This window comes from Zingiber officinale, chromosome 2B, assembly GCF_018446385.1.
Source record: "Zingiber officinale cultivar Zhangliang chromosome 2B, Zo_v1.1, whole genome shotgun sequence".
NCBI classification, from domain to species: Eukaryota; Viridiplantae; Streptophyta; class Magnoliopsida; order Zingiberales; family Zingiberaceae; genus Zingiber; species Zingiber officinale.
In genome coordinates, this window is record NC_055989.1 from 15,289,750 (window position 1) to 15,314,381 (window position 24,632).

The following is a 24,632-nucleotide window of genomic DNA, read 5'->3' on the forward strand; positions in this document are numbered from 1 at the left end:
CTTTGGCCTCATCACCTTCTTCCTTCTCGTCTTGGCACGACCCTATTATCAGGATGCCTCATCATATGGCAGAAAGTTGTGAATCCACCTTAGTCGCCCACTTCACAGGCTGCACGAATAATCATAAGGCATATCATTTACCACAAATTACAAGGAAAAAAAAATCTTAGACCTCGGCATTTCTCTTATCCCCTGTTGTACCATAATGGACGAAACACGACGCAAACTTGTAGGAACAAATCATAATGTAAGTTTCAACGGAATGCCTTAGTACCGACTAAGTTAAACAATGACATTTTCTGTGTGCAAGTTAGACCAGAGGTACCTGGAACCAAGGTGTAGATTTACACTTAGGCATCCCTATCTTTCATAAGCAAGCTCCAGCATCACATGCAAATTTGACTTGCCTTCAAGCTCGGAGATATGAACAAATCAGGCGTGAAAGCAAATATAACTTTAAAAATCTTTCTAATCAACCTCGACTCTTCTCCCCATGAAGATACAAATATATATCATTCATAGCAAAGGACATCTTACAAATGTGGAGGCAGGAGAAAATACAATGTAAGAAAGGCATCACTACCAAAAACGTCAAAAAAAAAAAAACTCCATATGTTTCACAAGCCATCAACTTTTGCTACCAGTAGGTTTAGTTGGCTTTGTTTTAGCCATACTAACAAGATCACTGAAAAGATTATTGTCGAGCTTCGATGGTTTGTTTGATTGGTGCACATATGAGGGGGAGGATGTAGGCATCTGGTAGGAAGAAGTCATGCTTGAAAAAGAGTTATTATCTTGCACAGAGAGCCCATACATTCTCTGTGAGAGCTCATTTGCTCCGGAATAAGATCTAGATGGATTATAGTACTGAGAATCAAATTGCTGGCCAAGTCCATATCCTGTTGGGTGAAAGCCTTGCGTTGTCTGTTGAACCATACCTACATAACCTCCAAACATTTGTTGTGGATAAATAGGCATCACCTGGCTGTTCTGCATTGGAGAATACATGCCTGGAAACTGACTGCTTGGTCCAAATTGTGGTTGTAAACCACCTGTAAGCTGGGTGACTGATGTATGCTGTGGATGCATTCCCCCCTGCTGACTTCCTGGAATAGACTGTGGCGGCATGGCGCCCAGCTGTCCACCTGGCATGGGTTGAGTTATGGCTCCAAGTTGCCCAGCGTGGAGTGGTTGATGCTGCAAAGCAGTTATTTCATTCTGTAATGGTTGTGCTTCCCATGGCGGCGGGGGTAAAGCCCCATCTTGCTCACTTGCGCCTGTAGTAGAATGAAAGAAAAATCACCCAAGCAAATAAGTGTAGGCAAAGCTCTCTGAGGAAAATGTCTTATAAGACCTACATAAACAGAATCATAGAATCAGTTCTCTTTCTTACTCAGAAACATTGAATCATTTCACTTTCTTAATTGTAATAATGTCTACGATGATGATAAAGAAACCCTTTTTTCTGAACACCTGAAGTTGCCAAGGATACCTGTTCCTAGCATTAAGCAAGATCTAAGAATCCTCGTTCATTTGATAGCTTGCTTAAGCCATGCATACATGGGTGTCGAGTCATACATTTACTTCATGCCACAGACTAGTATGGCAATATGGTACATAAGCATTGAAAAACAAATTCATTGAGAGACAAATAACAAAAAGACCGACATAAAGTGAGATATGCAACCCCTGGAAATAAAAATTCATACATTTTCATATGTAGCTCCATGTGCATGCATGTATGCCCTATATGCATGCATCATACATAAATACAATTGTATTGTTATGATAAGAAGATGTAAAGAGAATGCAAGTCATATTCAAGAGACACAAAAAAGTTCATACATTTTCATATGTAGCTACATGTGCATGCATGCATGCCCTATATGCATGCATCATAGATAAATACAATTGTATTGTTATGATAAGAAGACGTAAAGAGAATGCAAGTCATATTCAAGAGACACAAACTACTCGTAGTTTACTCATCAAACAATAAATACAGAAAGCAAAGACCTTTGGCTAACAAGATAGACAAACACTATAGAAAAGCAAATGCATTTTCTGGTTTCAGCAATTTATCCTTATTTTATAAGGAATAGATCTCCAACATCTAACAAAATGAATGATTAAAAGAATCAAATTATTGAAAACAATGCTAATGAGAAACAAAAGACAGGAATGAAGAAGGATTAAGTAATGATCATACCATAGCCCATTGGTTGCTGTTGTGGGTTGTGTGCCGGAACAAGTTGACCATTCCATGCATTTGTTGCCTGGTTTAGCTGTACTCCATTGGCATGACTGTGCTCAAATTGGGATGCTGTTAAGTTTGGAATGCTTCCATTACCAAAGGGCACAGAATGTGATTGTGATGTTTGCAGCTGAAGGTTGGAAACACCAGGATATCTCTGTTGTGGTGAAAATGCAGAATTTGAATCAAATATGTTTGCAGGAGATGTGCTACTGTTATAGTTAGTTGGAGGAAACATGTCTGCAAGAGCTAAGATGTTCTGGTCTGAAGCAGAATTTCTAGCTGGTTGGGTGACAGGAACTAGAGCTAGCAGATCATCCGTTGCAGGTTTGTTAAAGTCATCGCCACTAAGAAGGTCCATATTTGGATCTATTTTAACTGAAGAAGATTTTGAACTATCAGATTGAGGTGGTGATGGCGGCAATAATTTCTGTACAGGCGGTTGATTATTTGCACTTGTGGTTGTAATTGACAACCTATTTCTGAATATGCAAGACCAAATAAAAATAAATAGGTGCAGCAAATTTTTGGAGTATTGTAGACAAAAGCTGAAGTATACAAGGTTTCTGTGAAAACTACTCAAATCTTTCATCAGCAAGTATATTAATTATAATGAATTAAATTGATTAAGCTTTTTTGTATCAAAAATTGAAAATTTGTATAAAACATGGCATGGCTATTTGGTTTAGCAACTACCATGAACACCGCGTATATAGTAAATTGTAAAAAGACAAAATTTACTACCTTTGCTCTGAATCTTTGCTAGATGAAGAATCATTAACATTTACAAGTGCCTGGAGAGGTTTTTGCTGCTTCTCAACAGGAACTGCAATTCCAGCAGCTATAGCATCATGCTTTGCTAGTACTTTCTGTAAATTATCATTCAAAGCAAGTCCTTGGCTTAGTAGCTCCTCATCTCTGTGGTAAAACAAGAAATGCTTTATGCATTAAAAACCTCATTCTTGACAAATGAAGAGAAAAAACAACTTATGAAATATCAAAATATTAATTAAATGTCACATCTGACAGGAAATGCAAGTTTCAGATAAATAGGCCATTAATAAACATAAGAGAGTTGAGCAGATAAAGCAGGCAAAGGAAAGATGAATTATACAAGAAATTCAATTAATGTTACTTGAATGTGCAAAATTTTCACCATTGCTTTTGCACAAGGAGATTAGCTACTAAGGAACATCACTAATCTGTTTCTTCCAAAGATCATAAAGGAGAAAAGCAGACTTACGATGTTGTGTTAACAAGATGGACGACTCTCTGTCGGTAAGTACGACATTGGCTGACAAGGTCAATAATTACCTCTTGTTTAAGCCCCTACAATAAAAAGCCACTCTGCTTGAGGATTTTCAACATTGAATCCAAACTTTGTGCCGAAAGTTTAGCATAAATGAATTGGTAAAAGTAAAAAAACATTGTTATTGACTTTAACGTGAGACATGATCTTCCCGTTCCAAAGAGTGCAACTCAGACAATCTACATACAAAATTCCCTTCAAATGTTAAATCAGTTTAATAAATAAAAACAAAATTCTCACATATGACTGCTAAGATTCCAAGATAGCTGTTAAAATCTTACAATTCTACAACCTAAAAAAAATGATCCCAATGATCCAAATCTCAGGTAGGACATAAATTGAGTTTGCATATGGCAAATCCAAGAGTCAATCCTATGTCTAGTTAGAATCTCAAGCATGACAACCATGACGTAATGGAAAAAAGGAATATACATTCACATAAATCTTTTAAAGTTTCGCCATTTGCAAAAGTAGACCTTATTTTGGAAACATCATCTAAGTAAACCTTGAACCCTTTCTGAATAAAGATCTCTTTCTTATTTGCCATTGTTGTCAATCTTGTAGAAAGTTACTACTTAGTATTTCTAAATGCAGTACTTAACAGTTAGACTATATCGTATATGTAACCACTACATGAATTTTTCAAATATGTTAAATGACATTAGACTATGTGACAATAATCTAGATATTGGAAATTAATACATATATTAATGGTCCTATATATGATTTTCAAAAATGATTTCTTTTAAGAAAACCAAGTATTAGATAAATCTCATCTTTGATACCTGGACTCTACATTTACCCTCTGTGTACTCGTGTAGGATACTTGGCACTTGAACACCGATACTCCAATTAGACAACAATTGATAATTCTATTGCTCATGTGAAAAATTTTAGAAATAGCCATGTCAAACCCATGCTGAATACTTGTACACGAGTCCCAGTAACATAGAATCTCATCAATCATATTCAAGATAACCTTCACTAATGTATGCTAAGGTTTGAAATCTCATTCGGAGTCAAGGATTCAGTTCCCAACCAAACAAGATAGTGTTGTTTCGACTGACACATTGTGCTAGAGGCATCGAGGAGGAATAGGAGAAAATGAAGAAGATGAAGAAGAGGAGGAAAGAGGAGGGATAAGATTTACTTGTGAAAATACTTAGCCGATCACTTTGTCCTGCCATTTCAGAGTTGTTTAATCGTTTACACTTGCATTGTTCATCATTCATGGCTTATGGCTAGAGAACAAAGGCTAGGGCTTGGGCATTGTTGGTTCAAATCAAAGGACGAGCTTACAATGAACATGAGATTATGACGAAGATGAACTCACACTTATAGAGAAAAGGATGAACTCATGAACGAAGGATGAGACGTATGATGTCATGGATGAAGGATAATTTCATGGATGATGTCACGGAAAAAGGATATGTCTGTGTATTAGAGATTTTGCAACTTGAGTGCCACTAAGTAGGTGGAACGAAAAATTTCCACGAAGGATATGCTTGCATATCGGAGATTTTACACCTTCTCATGTGTCCATCGACAGGTAGAAAGCTTTTTTTGCCTGTGCCAACTGATAGAATAGAAATTTGAAACTATAGTGTGTCCTAATATTATAGCAGTTGATAAGCGTGTTGAGAGAAGAAAGTTAAAACTTGAATTGCGCAAAGAAATTTTATAAACTAAAGGTTTTAGCTAAGTAGAACTCTTGATGAGCATGTAACGACTAACGAGAAGAAAGTTAAAGCTTGAATTGTGTTAAAAAAAATTATAAACTAGCGGATTTAGTTAGTAGGACAGATATTGACAACTAATCATTAATAGGATCAAAGTGAGCAATTGACATGGAGAGGAGCTTCCAGAGTTGAATAATCGTTGTGTTTCTCTTAGAGTATAAGAAAATATTTTAAAGAGTATGGTAGCCTTACCATATTGAAAAGGTTGAAGCATTGAGCTATTAGGAGATCTGTGCACAAAAACTAATGTAGCATAGATGAGAATGCTAAGATTGATGCAAGAGACTAGAAGAAAATACAAAAAATATCATCAAGAGAAATGGGTGTAGCTCCTACAAATAATAATATTAGAGAAAATAAGTTGAAAGAAAAACACACATTCAAGATGTACAATAGATTCTGTAGTAAAATGAGTTGAATCAATTAGATAGGAAGGTGTAAGGGGAAGAGGAAGACAAAAAAAATTCTAATCTAATAATAAAAAATGCTTTAATTGATTTGAATATAACTAGCGATGCAGTTCGACATTAACTTAATGAAGCAATAAGATCCATGAGTGAACAATAATGCAAGCAAACATGGTTTGATGACAACAATTATGATAGTTATGTTAAATTAGGATGTAATGGTAATAAAATCCACTATCAAATCACTTCCTATGACTAGGTTGGATCAACCTTGCTCCCACATTGTACAACTATGCCAAAATTAGAAGTAATATTTGAATGGGTAAAAGAAAGAACCAAGTCTCAACTCTTACCTCTTTGTTTCTAGGATCTAAAGCATTTAACATCTCAGCAAGAACATCTACGATACCACCAGCATTCTGAATTTCAGTGAGGCTGTAAAATTAAATGGAATCATCAGTACATGCGAGACAAAATGCTAATCTTGTATAGCATGGAACACTATGGATATAAACTTTTGAATAAATGAAACTATAACCTGGCAAGCTCAGGGAACCTACCTTGATTTCTCTAAATTGTTTAAACACTACTGTCTATAATTACCCTAAACCATACACTTGCATTACTGACTATTCTCCAAGGCACCAAATGATATGGGTGAAATCAATGACTTCTGCCATAACTTAATCCCACGGCTCAACCTAAAGGGAAGAAAGGAGTAGGATAACTCAATTTTGCAGCTCATTCATGCTGGAGCCATCACCAAAGATTACCATCAAGAAATAAGGAATTACCAGTGGGTAAAGAGAGAAAATGGAAAATTTACCAATAAGAAAGCCATGATATCAGCGCATTTGGATATACTATGCCACAACTAGTCCTTGACAGCCTTATCCTTATAATCCTTATCTAACACCACCCTCTCTGTTCTTATTTTAAATTACTGCTTTATACCAAGTTTTAAACCTATATTACATATTTCTTCTCTTGATTTTGCTCCAGCCCATATTGTTTCGTGGGATCTTAATATTTACTATCATCCTAATCATTGCAGCTATCAATTATTGCCGTTTCCCCAAAACTATCCTATATTCCGAATTGCTAACCCAATCCTACAATCATGAACTAACTGCTTCTTACCATCATTGACTCACAACACTGAGAATCTTTTGCTAGTCTGCATGACATCCAAGTGATGAAGATGGATCATATTTGGAAACCTCCTAACCCCCCATCCTTGAACATATGTACAGGGATGAAGACCCCTCATGTTTCATACAAGCGATGACCTAGCCTCATAACAAATATGGTTAAGATCCATATCATGGTTTTGCATTCATAATGTTAGCTGTCAATGCCTGATGCAAACCTCAACCTTTCTTATCCCAACTTGGTACTTCCATTAATAGTTTTCAAATTTCCATACTAGCAGACATACCCAATGAAATCTAAATTTTATGGTACTGGAAAATACAGGAAAGGAATGGGTTGAAAAAAAATATGCAAACTAATGGGGCTGTCGTCAATATCCAAAATTTTAAACAAGTTCAGTGGAACAGTGAATGAACTGATAAAGAGTGCAGCGGAAATTGTAATTTCATGTTATGAACTGAGAATTCATGCGACAGGCCAAGCCTTCCCAAAAGGCATACTTTCTTATTACTTAGATGTTTTGATGCCCCACCTTATTAGAATAGCCCATTCATACACAACTAGAACAGAGTACTATTAAGAAAGGTAAATCATTGAAGTGAAAAACAAAACTAAAGTCATTAACAAGAAATATATATATACTACAAGTGTACACTGAAGAAAAATATGAAAAAATAATAAAGTACCTCAAAGCAGGAAATTCAGATGCAACTGAAGACTCAGGTGGTTCAGTTTGATAACCAGGGGTTCGCATTGATGGAGGATAAGTTTGCAGAGGTTGTGTCTGTAGAGGAGTAAAGATAGGTGGAGATGTATCCGTTCTTGGAGGGAAAACAGCTCCAGCTCTCTGATTAAAACAGAAGAAATTAAAGATAAGAAAAAACACTGGCAAAACATGATCACTGTTTACAAAACTTCACCCAGTTCACATCTTTAGACCTTTTGATAAATTTAACAGTGGTATTAATAAGACACTATGTTTAGAACAAAACTTGTGCAAAGTGGCCCTTTACACATGTAAAGGTCTATGATTCTATTATTGGATCTAGCTCTGTTTTGATCTCAAGCATTATCAACTAAAAAATCAAGATTTAATGAACCAAAGCAAAGACTGGGTAGGTATGCTTCAGATGGATTTGTGTTCCTATTTTAAGGAAGTTTAAAAACTACAAAAGCATACCAACAGTTCCTGATAGGCAGCAAAATATTGTGGATATCTTGCCCGAGGACCACCGAAAGCTTCTTGCCATGTATCTATTAATATGAGTATCTTTTCCTTAACATGGAAATCGGACTGCTGTGTGAAAAAGAGTGAGGAAACATGATTCAGTGTTGAATCAGCTAAGAATGCCAAAGGATGTCTGAATGGAAAAAACGAGAACCTTCTTTTTGAAAATCTTGACCATCTCATGCAATATATCTTTCTCAGCAACATGCATGTGCACTATGTCCCCACAATTTTTAACAATTGTTTCTAAAAGCTGGAAAAGAAAAACAAATTAGTTGGAAGTTGGATAAGATAAACAAAGATACAAAAGACTCATATTTTTTTCTTAGCGATCGCTCCTTGCAATAAATTGTTTATTATTTATAGGTAAAGAAACAATCTCTAAGAAAAACAATAGTACAAACAACAAGACCACAGTGCTAACTATTTTGATCGCCTACACGTATTGTACCATTGAACTTTATGAACAGCAAGTAAAACAAATATTTTGTATGAAAAGTTGAATGTCTAGAGGACATTGAAAGGTTAAAGTTATGCTTCATATGAGGAAAGAAAATGTAGAGGGAAACAAAGTGGTAGAAAATTTCTCTAATCATGGTTCCATTTGGTGGAATGGAGGACCAAAGGAAAGCACTAGGGAAATGTTTACCCAGTTTGCCCTAAATATGCTTGTGCCTGATTTGGTTGAAATGTCATTGTTCACAACAATAGCTCAAATCTGACCTAAAAAATTCAAATTTTATATCTTTTAATTTATTAATTTTGTAACACATAAATTTTGAAAATATAAGATTTTCTCCCTCTTTCCTTCTCTCTAAGAGTCGTAAGGGAACTCTACTTCCTTCATTTCTTTAAGGGAAATATTTGCTATCTTTTCCCTATGAATTTTTTTTACTAGCCTATTTCTTCCAAGCTGATTTGTCAGAAAGCTAGGCCTGAAATATAGAAAAGAAAATAAAACTCAAGGCAGTGGAATAATAAAACTAACTCTGAGGCTTTTCGAGTTACATAATGTTTTTAATTACCAAAACCATCACTTTTGTCATCAAGAAAGAGAGTAGTATTCAGATCAATTTTTTTTTTTTTTAAAAAAAAGGTGTAGTGTTGAACATATGACCTTTCAAAAAATTAACGGCCTACAACAATCATCGCAAGGCAGACACTTAAGAAAAAAAAATCCATGTTAGTTTGAATATGGATTTTGAATCATATGTTAAAATATACCTATGGTGAGTATCACTCCACATTTCAATTTGTAGAATAGATTAAATAATCTCTACAGCCTAAAGCAATTATCACAAGGCAAAAACTTGAGAAGAAAAAAAGACCATGTTAGTTTGAATATGGCTTTTGAATCATATGTCCAAAGCTACCTATGGTGAGTGCCTCTCCACATTTCAATTTATGCAATGAATTAATCATAAAGATATCTGCAATATAGATCAGATTGAATAATGTAAATAAAAAATCACAAAGAGAAATATAGAAATAACTGGTTATTGCATGTAAACTAAGTGAAGTTAGATCATCCTTGTCGAAAGAAGAAATATTACAGAACAAGACGTGTGACAGTGACAAGGTTCTGGTTAGAGTAATGTGTTGGAAACAGAAATTATGGGAGAAGAAAAAAAGAATTATAGAAGGAAAAAATGTGGAAGAGGAGAAATAACTCTATGTGGAAAAGGAGTAGAAGAAAATAGAAAACTCAACTTATTTCATTCAGTGAAAAGAAGTACATATTTATAGGCTTATTGGATAAGCACTAATATGAGATAATCATGACATTTTTTATTTTTTTTTAAATTCTATCTCCACGAACTATTATCAATTCATCAAGTTCTATCTCTATCCTATCTCTAGTCAAAACTTGTCACCTCACCATTCTATCTCCATAAAATTTATCAACATCTAAAATCAAGTTTAATTTTCAACACCCCCTCTTAAACTTGATTTTGTAACTCCAAGCAAATATCGCATCTTGATATAGTCTTCAAATTTGAGTGGCTTGGTAAAAATATCAGCAACTTGATCTTGAGACTTTATGTATTCCACTTGCACCTCTTTTCTTGTAATACATTCTCTGATATAGTGAAAGCACGTATCGATGTGCTTGCTTCTATCATGGAAGACTGGATTTTTTGCTAGTGCTATTGTAGACTTGTTATCAACTCGTATCTTGGTTGCCTCTTCTTGTGGTAAACTTAACTCATTCAATAAATTTCTGAGTCAAACAGCATGACAAACACATGAAGTCGCAGCCACATACTCTGCTTCACAAGTAGAAAGTGTGACAATAGGCTATTTTTTCGACATCCAAGTGAAAGCTGTATTTCCCATAAAGAACACAAATCCTGTAGTGCTCTTTCTATCATCTATATCTCCACCCCAATCACTGTCACTATATCCTTCAAGTTTGAAGTGGTTAGATGTTGAATAAAGTAATCCAAAATCTATCGTACCTTTGATATAGCGCAAAATTCTCTTAGCGATCTTAAGGTGGGTAGTAGTTGGATCTTCCATGTAGCGACTAACAAGTCCAACAACATAAAGAATATCAGGCCTTGTGCACGTCAAGTATCGTAAACTTCCAACCAAACTCTTAAAAAATGTTGGATCAACTTTTTCTTCTTCATCATGCTTTGATAGCTTGACTCCACATTCTACTGGGGTATTTATAGACTTACTATTATCCATCCTGAACTTCTTTAATATCTCTCTTGCATAACCTGCTTGTGAGATGAAGCTTCCATCTTCCCTTTGGTTCACTTCAATGCCTAAATAGTATGCCATGAGCCCAATATCAGTCATTTCAAACTCTTTAGTCATCACTTCTTTAAATTCTCCAAACATACTTGGATTGCTTCCTGTGAAGATCAAGTCATCGACATATAGGCATACAATTAAAACATCTTTATCCTTACTCTGAATGTATAATGCATGTTCATAAGGACATTTGATGAAGCCTTTCTCTTGCAGGTGCTTGTCTATTCGGCTATTCCATGCCCTTGGTGCTTGCTTCAGCCCGTAGAGAGCCTTCTTCAATTTTAGAACTCTGTCTACTTGTCCTTTAACTTCATAACCTGATGGTTGCTGAATATAGACTTCTTCTTCAAGAACTCCATTTAAAAAAGCAGATTTTACATCCATTTGATGTATTTTCCACTTATTTTGAGCTGCTAAAGCAATGATTAGTCTGATAGTTTCTAATCGAGCAACGGAAGCGAATACCTCATCATAATCAATGCCAGATCTTTGACTGTAGCCTTTTGCCACCAATCTTGCTTTATATCTTTCAATTTCTCCTTTGGCATTCTTCTTTATTTTGTACACCCACTTCACACCAATCGCCTTATGTCCTTTAGGAAGTGTCGTTAACTCCCATGTGTCGTTCTTCTCTATCGCCTTGATTTCTTCATCCATTGCATCTTTCCACCTTTTGCTTTTTATAGCTTCTTGGAAATCTATAGGCTCGCAATCCGCAAAGAGACAAAATAGCGTAAGATTATCTTGATTTTCAGTTACCTCATAAATTTCCCGTAAGCTTCTAAAGCGTGGTACTCTTTCACTTGAAGTTGATGCAGATAAATTCTCTTGAGTACTTGATGTTGGTGTTACTAGTGGAGTAGTAGGCTCCTCTCTTGTTTGCTCTACCCTTGGTTGCTCCACATTTTCTTCTTCAAAGTATGGGAAGAAGTTGTAATCTTCATTTCGAGATTCCCAATTCCATTCTTCTTCTTCATTAAATATGACATCTCGGCTGATGATTGTCTTCCCAATATCTGGATTGTATAGCTTATACCCTTTTGAGTTAGTATCATAACCAATAAAAATAAACTTCTTACTTTTATCATCCAATTTGCTTCTTGATTGATCAGGCACATGAACGTGAGCTATACTTCCAAAAACTTTTAGATGAGAAATCCCAGGCTTCCTTCCGCTCCATGCTTCTTGTGGTGTCTTGCCCCACACACTCCTTGTTGGTGATCGGTTGGATAAGTATACTGCACATGCAACCGCTTCTGCCCAAAGTTCCTTTGGTAGCCGCTTGCTTTTGAGAATGCCATGTCAAGGATGGTTCGATTCTTTCTTTCCGCCACTCCATTTTGTTGAGGGGATCTTGGAACTGTCAAGGGTCGTCGTATTCCGTTGGCTTCACAAAATTCTTGAAACTCCTTTGAGGTAAATTCTCCTCCTCGATCAGAACGCATAGCTTTGACCTCGAGACCGCTCTCCTTTTCTATGGTAGCTTTAAATTTCTTGAATATGCCAAAGGCCTCTGATTTTTGCTTCAAGAAGTATACCCAAATTTTTCGAGAAAAATCATCTATGAAAAGAATGAAATAATTACTCTTACCAAGTGAACTTGGCTTTATCGGACCGCAAACATCTGTATGTATAAGTTCAAGAGGCTTTTGAGCTCTGGAACTTGACTCCTTTGGAAAACCTCTTCTAAATTGCTTCCCACGTAGGCATGCTTCACATACTTGATCAGGATGTTTGATGTAAGGTAGTCCTCTCACCATCTCCTTCTTTGAAAGCAGTTCTAGTCCTCCGAAATTCAGATGTCTAAATCGAAGATGCCATAGCCAAGTGATGTCTTTGTAACAAGCTTTGAGACAGTTGACGACATCATTTTGAATATTAAGTAAGAACATTCTATTTTTTGACATAGGCACCTTAGCAATTAAGCAACCAATATGATCTTTCAAGATGAGCATACCATCTTTTAGATGAATATCATACCCTTTTGCCAAAAGTTGTCCTAAGCTTAGGATGTTGCTCTTCATATTTGGTACAAAGAAAACATTTGAGATAAATTCATGTTTTCCATTCTTCAAACGGATGAGAATGTTACTTTTGCCTTTTACCTCAATCTTTGATTCATCTCCGAAGGATACATTACCACCAACTGATTCATCAAGCTCTACGAACATGTTTCTTTTCCCACACATATGATTGCTTGCACCAGTGTCGAGATACCAAATTGTATCTTCTTCTCTTTCATTATCTTTATATGCTAGCAGTAGGGTGCCATCTTCTTCTTTCCTTTCTTCCATATAATTTACTCTTTCATATACTTTATTCTTGGGCGATCTACATTCTTTTGCATAATGTCCAAATTTGTCACAATTGTAGCACTTAACTTGAGATTTATCGTACCTCGAGTTTGTATACCCTCTTCCACGTCCTCTTGTTGAATGTTCTCCTCTTTCATTGTTGTTGTTGGAGACCCATCCTTGCTCATTAGAACGGCCTCGTCCATATCCACGACCTCTTCCTCGTTGACTTCTATTATTACTGGAGCTTTCATCTTTCTTTGTCGGTTGAAGAGTCGTCTTTAGGAGTTGTTGAGTAATTTCTTCATTTATCTTCTTCTTTTCTTCATGGGCTTGTAATGAACCCAACAGTTGCTCAATCGTCATGACTTGTAGATCCTTGATCTCTTCGATGATGGTTGTAATGCTATCAAATTTTGAATCCAATGATCGAAGAATTTTCTCAATGATAGTTACTTCTTCTAGTTTCTCACCATTTCTTTTTAGTTGATTGGAAATGGTAGAGACTCTAGAAAAATAATCTGATACTAACTCACCTTCTTTCATACGAAGAGCATCAAATTGACTTCTTAATGTCTGAAGTCGTACCTTTTTTACCTTTTCTTCTCCTTGATATGAGACTTGGAGCTTTTTCCATGCTTGCTTGGCTGAAGTAGCACTTGAAATCTTCTCAAAACCATCCTCATCTAAAGCTTGATAAATGAGGAAGAGAGTCTTCTTGTCTCTCTTTCTTAAATCTCTCAGACTATCTTTTTCAGTTGAAGATAACGTCGAGTCGTCACGAGGCTCAACGTAGCCTTTTTCTATAACTTCCCAAACATCATGAGCTCCAAGAAGCGCCTTCATCTTGATACTCCAATTGTCATAATTACTCGCTTTGAGTACTGGAACTTGGAAGGGAACCATACCTCCATTAGCCATAGCTTTGATACCAGTTTGTTGGAAACAGAAATTATGGGAGAAGAAAAAAGAATTATAGAAGGAAAAAATGTGGAAGAGGAGAAATAACTCTATGTGGAAAAGGAGTAGAAGAAAATAGAAAACTCAACTTATTTCATTCAGTGAAAAGAAGTACATATTTATAGGCTTATTGGATAAGCACTAATATGAGATAATCATGACATTTTTTATTTTTTTTTAAATTCTATCTCCACGAACTATTATCAATTCATCAAGTTCTATCTCTATCCTATCTCTAGTCAAAACTTGCCACCTCACCATTCTATCTCCATAAAATTTATCAACATCTAAAATCAAGTTTAATTTTCAACATAATGCACACAAATAAGGAAAGAACCTACCAGATTTACCAACTCACAAACATGGCTGCATCACCAATATTGGAAACCCAATAAGAAGTAGCTCCAGCAAATATCATAATAACTGAAACCAAACTTATAGATGCACTTACCGTTAGTGCAAGAAGTTGGACCTTGGAATTTTTATGTGCAATACGTTTCTTGAGTATCTTTACAATATCTTTAACTTGTCTGCAAACCAAACAAAAAAGAATTAAATCATTACTAAGCAAATTTTGCAGTGTGAGATATGAAGTATACACTTGGCGTGACCATAATTAAACGGTTAGAGGCAAATGTAAATACAGAATTATGCTAGGGTGTGGCCCATCAATGTCAATTCAAGGATTGGTCACTGAACTTAGCCTTATTTTTTCATTGCAAAGTTGGATTCTTAAACTCTAATCACTTGGGCCACAGAGAAGCAAACTGCAATTGATGATAGGGGATCCAGCTACTTCAGTTATGGAATACAGGATTCCCATGGGACATCACATAACCAAACAAGTGATTTTCATATGTTAAACTGTTCAGCCTCTGACAATCATACATGGGAATCTCTTATTAAATTTAGACATTTAACATTATTACATTTGCTTCAACAAGGCACTGCTGCCTGGTCAGGTTAATGATGAAATTATAAGGGCTTCCTTTCTATCTACAATTTGATTTATTATTGTATTTCTACACCTACACTAGAATAAATGGTATTTATATTTAGCTCTCTAATACCCTCCTCAAACTACACAAAATATTATGAAAGCATGTTATAGATACATCCAATTCTATGATCCCCTTAAAGATTTAGAAATTAAATTTTCTAATTACTCATTGAACTGACAAATGAGATGACAATTTCAATGATCTCGCCTTCTCTATAATGAAGTGACAATTAATTTCCAAGTATTTTGTCCTCTCATGGAACAATAATTAGAGACTATAAGCATGATAATCTAAATATCTAATTATCATAGTACAAGTTTACTGCCTCTAAGGGAGCGCGCCTTAACTGGATCATCAGTCATTTGATCTAGATAAGATCACATGTTGTTAGTGCAATGGTCCTATACCTGGTCTCTGCACTATGCACTAGATGTGATTATGACAATCTACTACTTCCACATCTAAGAAATTAGGTTTCCCCCTGGAAGAACGCAATGGCATAATGTAGATTATCTATTTGTGGAAGAACTTGTTCAATTAACATCGATGTACTCCAGGGACGTTACTATATCTAATCCAATAGGTTCAACTGACCTCACTGGGCTTTAAGAATAATACTAAAAATAAATAATAGTTAAATATATTATTGCATAATAAATATTAGTTATAGGCTTATAGGGATGATATTTATAAAATATTAATCTTTTAGACATTATTATGTCAGGCCTCATCTAGATGGGATGGGGGTGCTACGCATTGGTTGTTGTACTCAAGCTTGACTGAGCATCAAGCACCTCTCAATCATGTCAGAGTATAGGACAAAATTCCAAACCTTAATCTTATTTAGGGATGTATAGTGATTTATGATAGAGTAGTGTAACATGGTGTGTCCATTTGCATATCACATCATTATGATTTACTTCTTTACTTTTATTAGTTGTGCTTAATTGATTATATTAATTAGTGTCTTGTCACTCACCTTTTGCTATCATACATAAACCATTGTTATATTCCTACCAGCTATTTCTTAATTGGGATCCTTTTGCCCATGCCTCCAGATTGACCTAAGATGAGGCATAGAGATGTTGAACCGAATCATTAGTTGCTTTCCTGAAATGCATTCTGTTACCAACTTTCATGGAAATTTACTCCCTCCAGCCTTTGGAGATTTATTAATTTGTTTTACCATATGTTTTCAGCTATATATGTTTTTAAATTTTATCAATATTCACAATCATTGTTTTTCAGTTTCATTGTTTTACTATAAATTTGCTTCTATTATGCCGCTAGTATTTCATGGATGTTCTTTTAGTATTTTCTTTTCAGTTTTATTATGTAATTTTAGATAAATTATAATTTCTTTAACTACATATTTTAGTTATCCAGTCATTATATTGTGTTCATTTATACAAGTTATTGTGGGCTCTATGTTGGCAGTTAGTTGCAGGTTGTATATGTTGCATGTGTTCTGTAACACTATTGCCACAGGCACAACAACTGATGTATGTGCCCATGAAATTGTTGTGTTAATAAGTAGATTCCATTCAACCCAGAGAAAATGAAGACTTGTGTCATGATAATAGGAACTCAGTGAGATTTCATAGACCAACAAGGTTGAATTATAGACCAGATGCACTTAGATATGAACTTTAATAAGGGTATGGCATATCCGGCATGCTAGATAGATAAAGGCATAATGCATTTTACCAACATAATGATAATTTGAAATTTGGAGCTTTAATCCCCACCCCACCCCAAAAGGACCTTCCAGGGATTGCACTTTTTGTTCAGTTTGTCAACTGATTCTATTTAGCAAGGTATTTAAATGTCACAAATTGATAAATAATGTCCCATAAGAGTCTCACCCATAAATTGATCTGTTTCACATGCTGACAAAAACAAGGAAAGGAAACTGAAATCTTCTGTAAATAAAGAGATCGTTCCAATTTGCAATAAATCAAAAGAGAGAACCTTTTTTCTTTCACATACGTTGAATTTGAAACTCTAGCAATTTGGACAAATAGGTTAAGTCTTTTCATTTGTAACAGTGCCTTCATAACTCGGTCGAGTTCATAAGTCTAACCAATAATACCAGAAATTTAAACTCGTTCAACCACACTACTGAAATTACTGAATACTAACATATTCAGCAGGTAAACCTCTTGCAATTTTTATATTTAAATTAGGAATAAAGATTAAGAAAGTCAGGATATGAAACTATGTAAGTTTAAGTGATTAAGTTATTCTAGGTTAGTGTCCGCTAAACATTCACAATAATGCAAAAAATACAAACTCCTCGGTTTTGATTTATTGTACATTTCTCTATAGGAAAGATCAAGTGATAGATGATCAGTGCCTATGGTAAAATGAAACATCTAAAGGTACAAAAATTAAGGCAACATTCAACGATCAATTATCGAAACAACTAAATCAAAGCATTTTGTATTAGATACTTTATAAGAATACGATGGTTCCAGTTTATTAGTGTCATCCAAAGCATCGCATTTTTTTTTGCTGTTGTTATTGTTGCTGCTGCTGTAGTTCCTACCTGACCTACTGGATGAAAATTCGAGGCCGATAAATCATATATTTTTTAATTAAACGGTTAACTAAAATATTTCGGTCTCGTCGCATAAAAAACATCTACGAAAATCGAAAATTTCGAGGGAAAAAAATGCAAACGACAAAAGAAAGAAATAACAACCAAAATCAATTTTGACCCCTGAAGAATAACTCACTGAAGAAGAAACGGGAGCTCCGACTGAGAAGAAAGAGATAAAGCAGCAAAAGGAGAGAGGAAGCAGCAGCCACTGCAGAATCGCATACCCGGGGTCGTGATTGAGGACATCGCAGATCTCAAGGTTCATCGACCAATCCGGACCGATGAGCGCGTCACTCGTGGCTCGATCCACCAGCGCGCCGGCCATCGCCGCAGCTCCTCCAAGACCCAAACGATTGGCCGGACCTAAGCAAGAAGGATGAGGGCGGAAGCGATTCAACGCGAGAGGCGGACGGGGATCGAGATGACGAAGAAGGGGGCGTGTGCGAGCAGCTCGGATTCGCTTTCCCTTATCTAAGGCAAGAGTCGGCGGTGTCTCTTTATTTTGCCGTTCTTTAAAATATCTCCCCAAACGGAAAGCAGACAAATTTAACAAGAAATAAAAGACAATAAATTTAAAAAAAAAAGTATTCTGTTTGTCCGCCCGCCGATGGAATGTCTTCATGTGTTGACTTTGGTAAGCTGGATTGGCTGTTTCTTCCAAGTCCTCAGATAGGAAAATCGGATATTTTTTTAAGGAGAAAAATTAGGAAAGCTATTTTTAAAATAAAATTATTAAAAAATAACACCCTTTTATTTTTATCAACAATATCTCGTTTTATATTTTCTGTCAAATTTTATCGTATGAATGAATATGTAACCTTCATATATTTATCTATAAAAAATGAGTATAGTAATTTTAATTAAAGTATATAATTTTTAAAAACTCTAAAATTATAAAGTTTGTTTTATATAATGTTAGATTATCCAAACGGAGTAAAATGAAAATTTTTTGAGTCAACTAATAATTATTTTTCTTATCCAAGTTTTAGTGATCTGAAGATTATTTGAGGTTGGGTTTGCAGGTATAAATATAGCATCATTAATAAAAATTCATAAACGCAGTTAGTCCCATTAATTAATTTTAAGATGATCAATTCAGTTCATTAGAATTTTTTTTATCGGTTATCAAGATAAATCAAGAACCGTTCGTGACGGGCATCCAAGAAATCTAGTATCCTTTGATTGTACGTCTCATTTGGAGAAAAAATTCATACAAATATGTCATAGCTAGGGATCGAACTGCGGGTACTTGAGTGATAACCATATATCCTGCCACTGCATCATAGCCCAGGGGTAATATAAGTACCATTAAGAGCATCTCCAATCCATCACCAAAATACCAAATTTGGTATAAAATTAGTACCAAATGGAGCCCAGATCCCCTGGTCCAAAAAAAGTGGACCAGGGGATGCACCACTTGCAATTGCAGTCGGATCGTGATCGCGATCCGACCGTAATTACTTGCGATCCCTTCATGGGTTTATTGTCCCTCCAGGTTATAGTTTGTGTCGGGACGGATTGTCAGAAGTCACCTAGAGGTTGCCCCGCAGGGCGCCAGGCTACCTAACCACTCCCACCGCCAGTGGCCTTCGGCGACCTGTCCCGACCCAAACTATAATCTGGGGGACGGTGAACCTAAGGAGGGATCGCAACCAATTGCAGCCGGATCACGACCAATCCACCTTTTTGTGGACTAGAGGATCTGCCCCCACCAAAATGCTCCAATCCATACACCAAATTCCACACGCGCTAGAAGGGGGGATGAATAACACTCGTGGCTTTTACGTTCATTTTAAAATAGTAGAGTAAAATGCAGCGGAATCCGAACAAGTAAAGAAAACAATGACACAAGTTGATTTTACTTGGTTCGGAGCCTATAACGACTCCTACTCCAAGGCCCACACTCGTTGAGTGTTTACTTTGGACAATTCACTATCAATCCGGAATATTAGAGAAATGAATACAATAGTTTATAATTAAAGTACTACAATTGAAAATTATACAGACAACTACGGTATTGAAATTGAGAACTTCCGATCGTCGGAGTAGTGTCACGACTTCGTTGGATAGTCTTTGGAGCAGCGCGTAAGAGGGTAGACTAGAATTCGAGTTGTTCTGGATGTACTGCTCGAAGAGGACAATTATAAGCTATTGAAGGCGCCTTCAACCTCTTTGAAGGCACCTCCAGCTCGGATCTTATCCCCGACTCCTCGGTGTCGATAAGTTTCCCAACTTGCACTGTTTATCCATCTGAAGGCGCCTTCAAGGCATAAAAGGCGCCTTCCATCTTAGCTCTAAGGCGCCTCTCCGCGTGAGCCTTCAGCTAAGGTGCTCGAGGCGCCTCCAACATCCCTGGAGGCACCTTGAGCACTGTTCATTCGAGCTTATTTTGTGCTTTTCACTCCCTGCAAGTCATGTTAGTCAAATACAAAACATATCATGCAAGACAAAGTTAGTACAATAAATAAATTATTCGATAGTCTCCGGACTGTCCGGTTCTGACTTTCGGATTTCTCAGAAATCTTAGGTCAAACATACGTCTACTGTTCCCTCAATGGGGAACGCGCCCTCACCTACTCCTCTCAGGAGAAAGTGCCTTTTGTCAGGTCGGTCCCCCATGTTGGGGCAATTTCCCTTGGTCAAGGTTGACCAGTTTGACTAATCTTGAGTCGAGTCAAGCTTGAGTCGGAATTTGAGTTTTGATGTTTGACAATATATGGAGATTGCTAGGGCAATCATCCGGTTGTGGAGATGGTCAAAGGGTTGACCAGGTTGATAAGAAGACAAGTCAAGTAGGTCAGGGATGACAGGTGACTTGACTGGGGAAGTCCTAACTGGAGGTTAGGAAGTGGTGAAGTCCTAACTGGAGTTTAGGAGTGGTTGAAGTCCTAACTGGAGGTTAGGCGTATGAAAGTCCTAACTGAAGGTTATGCGTATGGAAGTCCTAACTGGAGGTTAGGCAAATTGGAAAGTCCAAGTGTGATCTTGGCAAAGGAGAAAGTCCTGGTGAGGAGCCAGACATTTGGGAAGTCCTGGTGAGGAGACAGACAACTGAAAGTCCAAGTGTGATATTGGCAAAGGAGAAAGTCCTGGTGAGGAGCCAGGCAATTGGGAAGTCCTGGTGAGAAGCCAGGTACGGAAAATCCAGATGGTTCAAGGATGACAGGACATCTGGTGAAAGTCTAAGTGGATCATGGAGGACCATACTTGGTGATTAGAAGTCCAACGAGAAGTTGGCAAAGAAAAAGTCCAGATGGGTCAAAATTTGACAGAACTCTTAGCGGTCGTAAGTCCAATAGGGAGTTGGCATGAAACTAGGAAGTTCGGACGTAGTAAACTTCCGAAGGCGATAACTTTTGATTCGGATATCAGAATGAGGTGATATTAGATGTGAAATGAAGCTAATTTCAAGATCTACACAGTTTTTTGGGTTTCAATCGATTGGCCAATCGATTGGGGGGTTCAATCGATTGGTCAATCGATTGGTTGACGCGAGTTTATGCAGAAAAGCTCTGGATAGATTGGGTAATCGATCAAAACTTTCCCAATCGATTGGTCAATCGATTGGGAGAGTTTCTGAGTGAACAGTAAACTTCTGAATCGATCAGTTGATCGATTGAAACCTTCAATCGATCGACCGATCGATTGGAGCGCTGGAAATTGCTCGAGAAGCCTTGAATCGATCGGGCAATCAATTCAGGGCGATTCCAGAGAGCATAGAGGCGCTCTGGATCGATCGACCGATCGATCCAAAGCCTCCCTAATCGATTGGGAGCAATCCAATCGATTGAGATTAGACCGTTGGCGCAGGTTTTAGCCTTTGGCGTGCGATTCCTTCGGCACTTCTTCGTTTCTTCTCTACGAGTGCTCACAGCAAAGCTCCACAGCGATTCCTTGATTCTCACCGCCGGTTCTTGAAGGTTCTTGGAGGCACATCCAAGTTAAGAGGCAAGTTACAACAAGAGGAAGAAGCTAGGGTTAGGGTTTATTGTACTAATCTTGTAAGATTTCCCTTATATTTACTTCTCTTTGTATTCTTGTTGTATTGTGAGTTTGTAAGGCTTCTCCGCCTTTGGTAGTTACCGTAATGGAGTGTTTTCATAGTTGAGGGTGCGTGAGTGTGTGGATCCTTGGACTAGTCACCTCTTCTTGAGGTGGATACCAAGTAAATCTACTTGTTAGCATTGTATAGTTTGTCTTCGAGTTGTATTCCGCTGCAAATCATCAAGACGAAGCAAACGACGTAAGACGTGAGCGAGAACCGCTATTCACCCCCCTCTAGCGGGCACAAAGGTCCCTACAATTGGTATCAGAGCGAGGTCGCTCTTCTACAGACTAACCGCCAAGAGAGCAAGAAGCTAGAGGAAGAAGAAGATGGAGTCCGAAGGACCGCTCGGATGGGATATCCGAATTCCACCTCCGTACGACAAAGAAGACTTCAATTATTGGAGGAAGCGGTTGAAGACATGGTTCCAAATAGATTGGAACCAATGGGTTGTTTTGAGTGACCAATTTGAAGCTCCTACGGACAAGAAGGGTAAATGCCTCCGACCTCGGCATTGGACCGAAGAGCAACGAGAGCAATCGGAGGCGGACAAGGAGGTAACGAGAATTTTGCATAATTTACTACCTTCAAATGTTTTGTTGAGTGTAGGTGAAACCACAAATGCAAGTGATCTTTGGAAAAAGATCATTGCCTATCATGAAGACCCTACACAAATCCAAGAAGTGGAAGAGCCCAAGGAGAAGGGCTCATTGGTCTAAGAAGAGAAGGACCAATCCGATGTTGACAAGAGGTCAACATTCGAGGAGGAAAAGGAAGAGGAGGAAGAGAAAGAGAAGGAAGAGGTGGAAGAGGAGAGATCTTCCACATCCTCAAGAGATGAAAAAGTGGAAGAGTCCACATCCTCAAGTGAAGAGGAAGAAATAGAAGATGATGCCATCTCTACATTGCAAGAAAAATCAAATGGAGAATCAAGCATCATCCCTACAAGCAAAGGTATATAAAATTCAATTGTAAATAATAAAAATCATATCATTTGCTTTGAGTGTAGGGAGCATGGACACTACAAGAGCAAGTGCCCCAAGTTGGCCAAAAAGAAGAGCCGAGTAGTACCCAAGGGAAAGGAGAAGCCCAAGGAGACAATCCCCACAACAAAGAAGAGCAAGGAACACATTGTGTGTTTCTTGTGTAATCAAAATGGGCATTATCGAAGTCAATGTCCAAAGGGGAAGAGGTCGGTCAAGGTCAAAGGAGGAAGTACAAATCAAGGGGGAGCTTTTAAGAGCAAACCCAAGGTAATCTTTAATAGTGCAATTCCTCCTAGTCATGATAAAATGCATGTTAGAAATAATCCTTATCATTTTAATACAAATTATCATGAAAATAGGAAGCATGATAGTGTTAAGGGAAAATACATTCCTCCTCATGCTAGAACTACCACACCTAAGACTAGGAAGGTATATAACAATTTAGACAATAACTCTAAGGATTATAGATATATGCCTAGATATATAAATGCTCATAGGGGTCAAGAAAAATCCAAGTCTATGGATTTAATGACGGAAAATCAAGTCTTGAGGACAAGACTTGATAATTTAGAAAGGACCCTAGCAAGAATGAAAAACATGCTTAAGGGTCAAAATGAGCAAAATCTAGGGAGAACTAGACAAGAGTCATCCAATGGCCATAGAGGTTTGAGATACAAACCTAAAGCCAAGAAGGATGTTACTTCCTTTCATAGAGTTCCATATACCTATGGGACCAACCCTAGGTTTAGAGGTCAAGTCAAAGATATTAGGGAAAGAATCCCTAAAGGCTCTTTTGACAAGATCAATGTGACTAAGACTTCTAAGAAGTTTAACAAAGTCACAAAGAAGGTCACAAGGGAGGTCATTCCTAGAGTTAACCTAGTAAAAGTGACTAAGGCACCAAAAAGGCCAAATAAAGTCACAAAAAGGTTACAAGGGAAGTTCTCCCTAGGAGTGACCTAGTAGAAGTGATCAAGGCTTTTAAGAAGCCTAGAAAGGTCCTTAGGAAGGTATCTAGGGAAGTCATCCCTAGTGAGTACCTAGAGTATCCAAGGAGCACCAATAGGTTTTGAGTTCCTAAGAGTATATTCTCTACACCTTAGATGGGTTTAGAGAATGTCAACTCAAATTGGAAAGGTAGTTAACCTAACCTTGTTAAAGTTGACACTTGAGAGCATTTTCAAGGTTATTGTTAACCTTGAAAATGAAAAGGATTATGGGGGTTACTCTTTGAAAGAGTAATATATGTGTCAAAATTTGAAGAGTTGAACTTAATCTAAATTGGTACACTTAAGAAAAGTATAAGAAAAATCAAGTTAGAATTTTGATACTTTCTTAAGGAATTAAAAGAAAACTCATGCTTTAATCAAATGCGATTAAGCCTTGAAGAGTAATATGTGTCAAGCTTTGAGGATTTAAACTTAATTTAAATTGACACATTTAGAAAAAGAAAAGAAATGCCAAGTTGGGGTTTTGACATTTTCTTAGAAGGTTAAAGGTAAATCTAAATCTTAAGTCTCAACGTTTAATCCTTAAGAGGAGTAATTTGTGTCAAACAAAAATTTGAGGATTGAATTCTTAATCTCAATTGGCACAAATAAAAAGGGATAAAAGAAATGTCAAGTTGGGTTTTGACATTTCTTCAAGAAATGGACAATTTAGGATTTAATTTTAAGATTAGCTAAGGTTTAAGGACACTTAGATAGGTAATCTAGGTATTTTATTTATGCTAATTTGTCATGCTTTGTTTGCCCATCATATGTCATGACATCATATTTATATTTAGCATTCATATTTTATTATAAAAAATATAAAAATACCATGTCATGTCATACATACATCATGTAACTATAGCTTGCTTTTCATTTTCAAAATTACTTATTTTGATGTAT

General features: G+C 36.8%; 1 protein-coding gene across 2 annotated transcripts; it reads right to left on the bottom strand.

Annotated features, from left to right (window-relative positions):
* Nucleotides 1–439: 439 nt before the first annotated feature.
* Nucleotides 440–18,231, bottom strand: LOC122045379 (TOM1-like protein 9). 2 transcript variants are annotated; one of them, XM_042605580.1, is made up of 10 exons: nt 17,934–18,231; nt 14,558–14,636; nt 8,244–8,342; nt 8,042–8,155; nt 7,548–7,708; nt 6,063–6,144; nt 3,498–3,583; nt 2,999–3,172; nt 2,210–2,736; nt 440–1,277 (listed from the first exon to the last, which is right to left on the bottom strand). In XM_042605580.1, the coding sequence occupies exons 1-10, from the start codon at nt 18,032–18,034 to the stop codon at nt 628–630; spliced, it is 2,073 nt and encodes a 690-aa protein (XP_042461514.1). In that variant the 5' UTR covers nt 18,035–18,231; the 3' UTR covers nt 440–627. The 2 variants fall into 2 exon arrangements, with proteins under 2 accessions (XP_042461514.1, XP_042461513.1); XM_042605579.1 differs by having other exon boundaries at nt 8,042–8,158.
* Between the last annotated feature and the right edge of the window lie 6,401 nt (nt 18,232–24,632).

What these genes read in the sequence shown, in the direction of transcription:
- LOC122045379 (XM_042605579.1), bottom strand. Translation starts at nt 18,034, where the DNA reads ATGGCCGGCGCGCTGGTGGATCGAGCCACGAGTGACGCGCTCATCGGT. An exon ending in GTCCTCAATCACGACCCCGG is followed by an intron (nt 14,637 to 17,933) that starts GTATGCGATTCT and finishes TTTGGTTTGCAG; the next exon opens with ACAAGTTAAAGATATTGTAA. An exon ending in CTGCCTATCAGGAACTGTTG is followed by an intron (nt 7,709 to 8,041) that starts GTATGCTTTTGT and finishes TGTTTTAATCAG; the next exon opens with AGAGCTGGAGCTGTTTTCCC.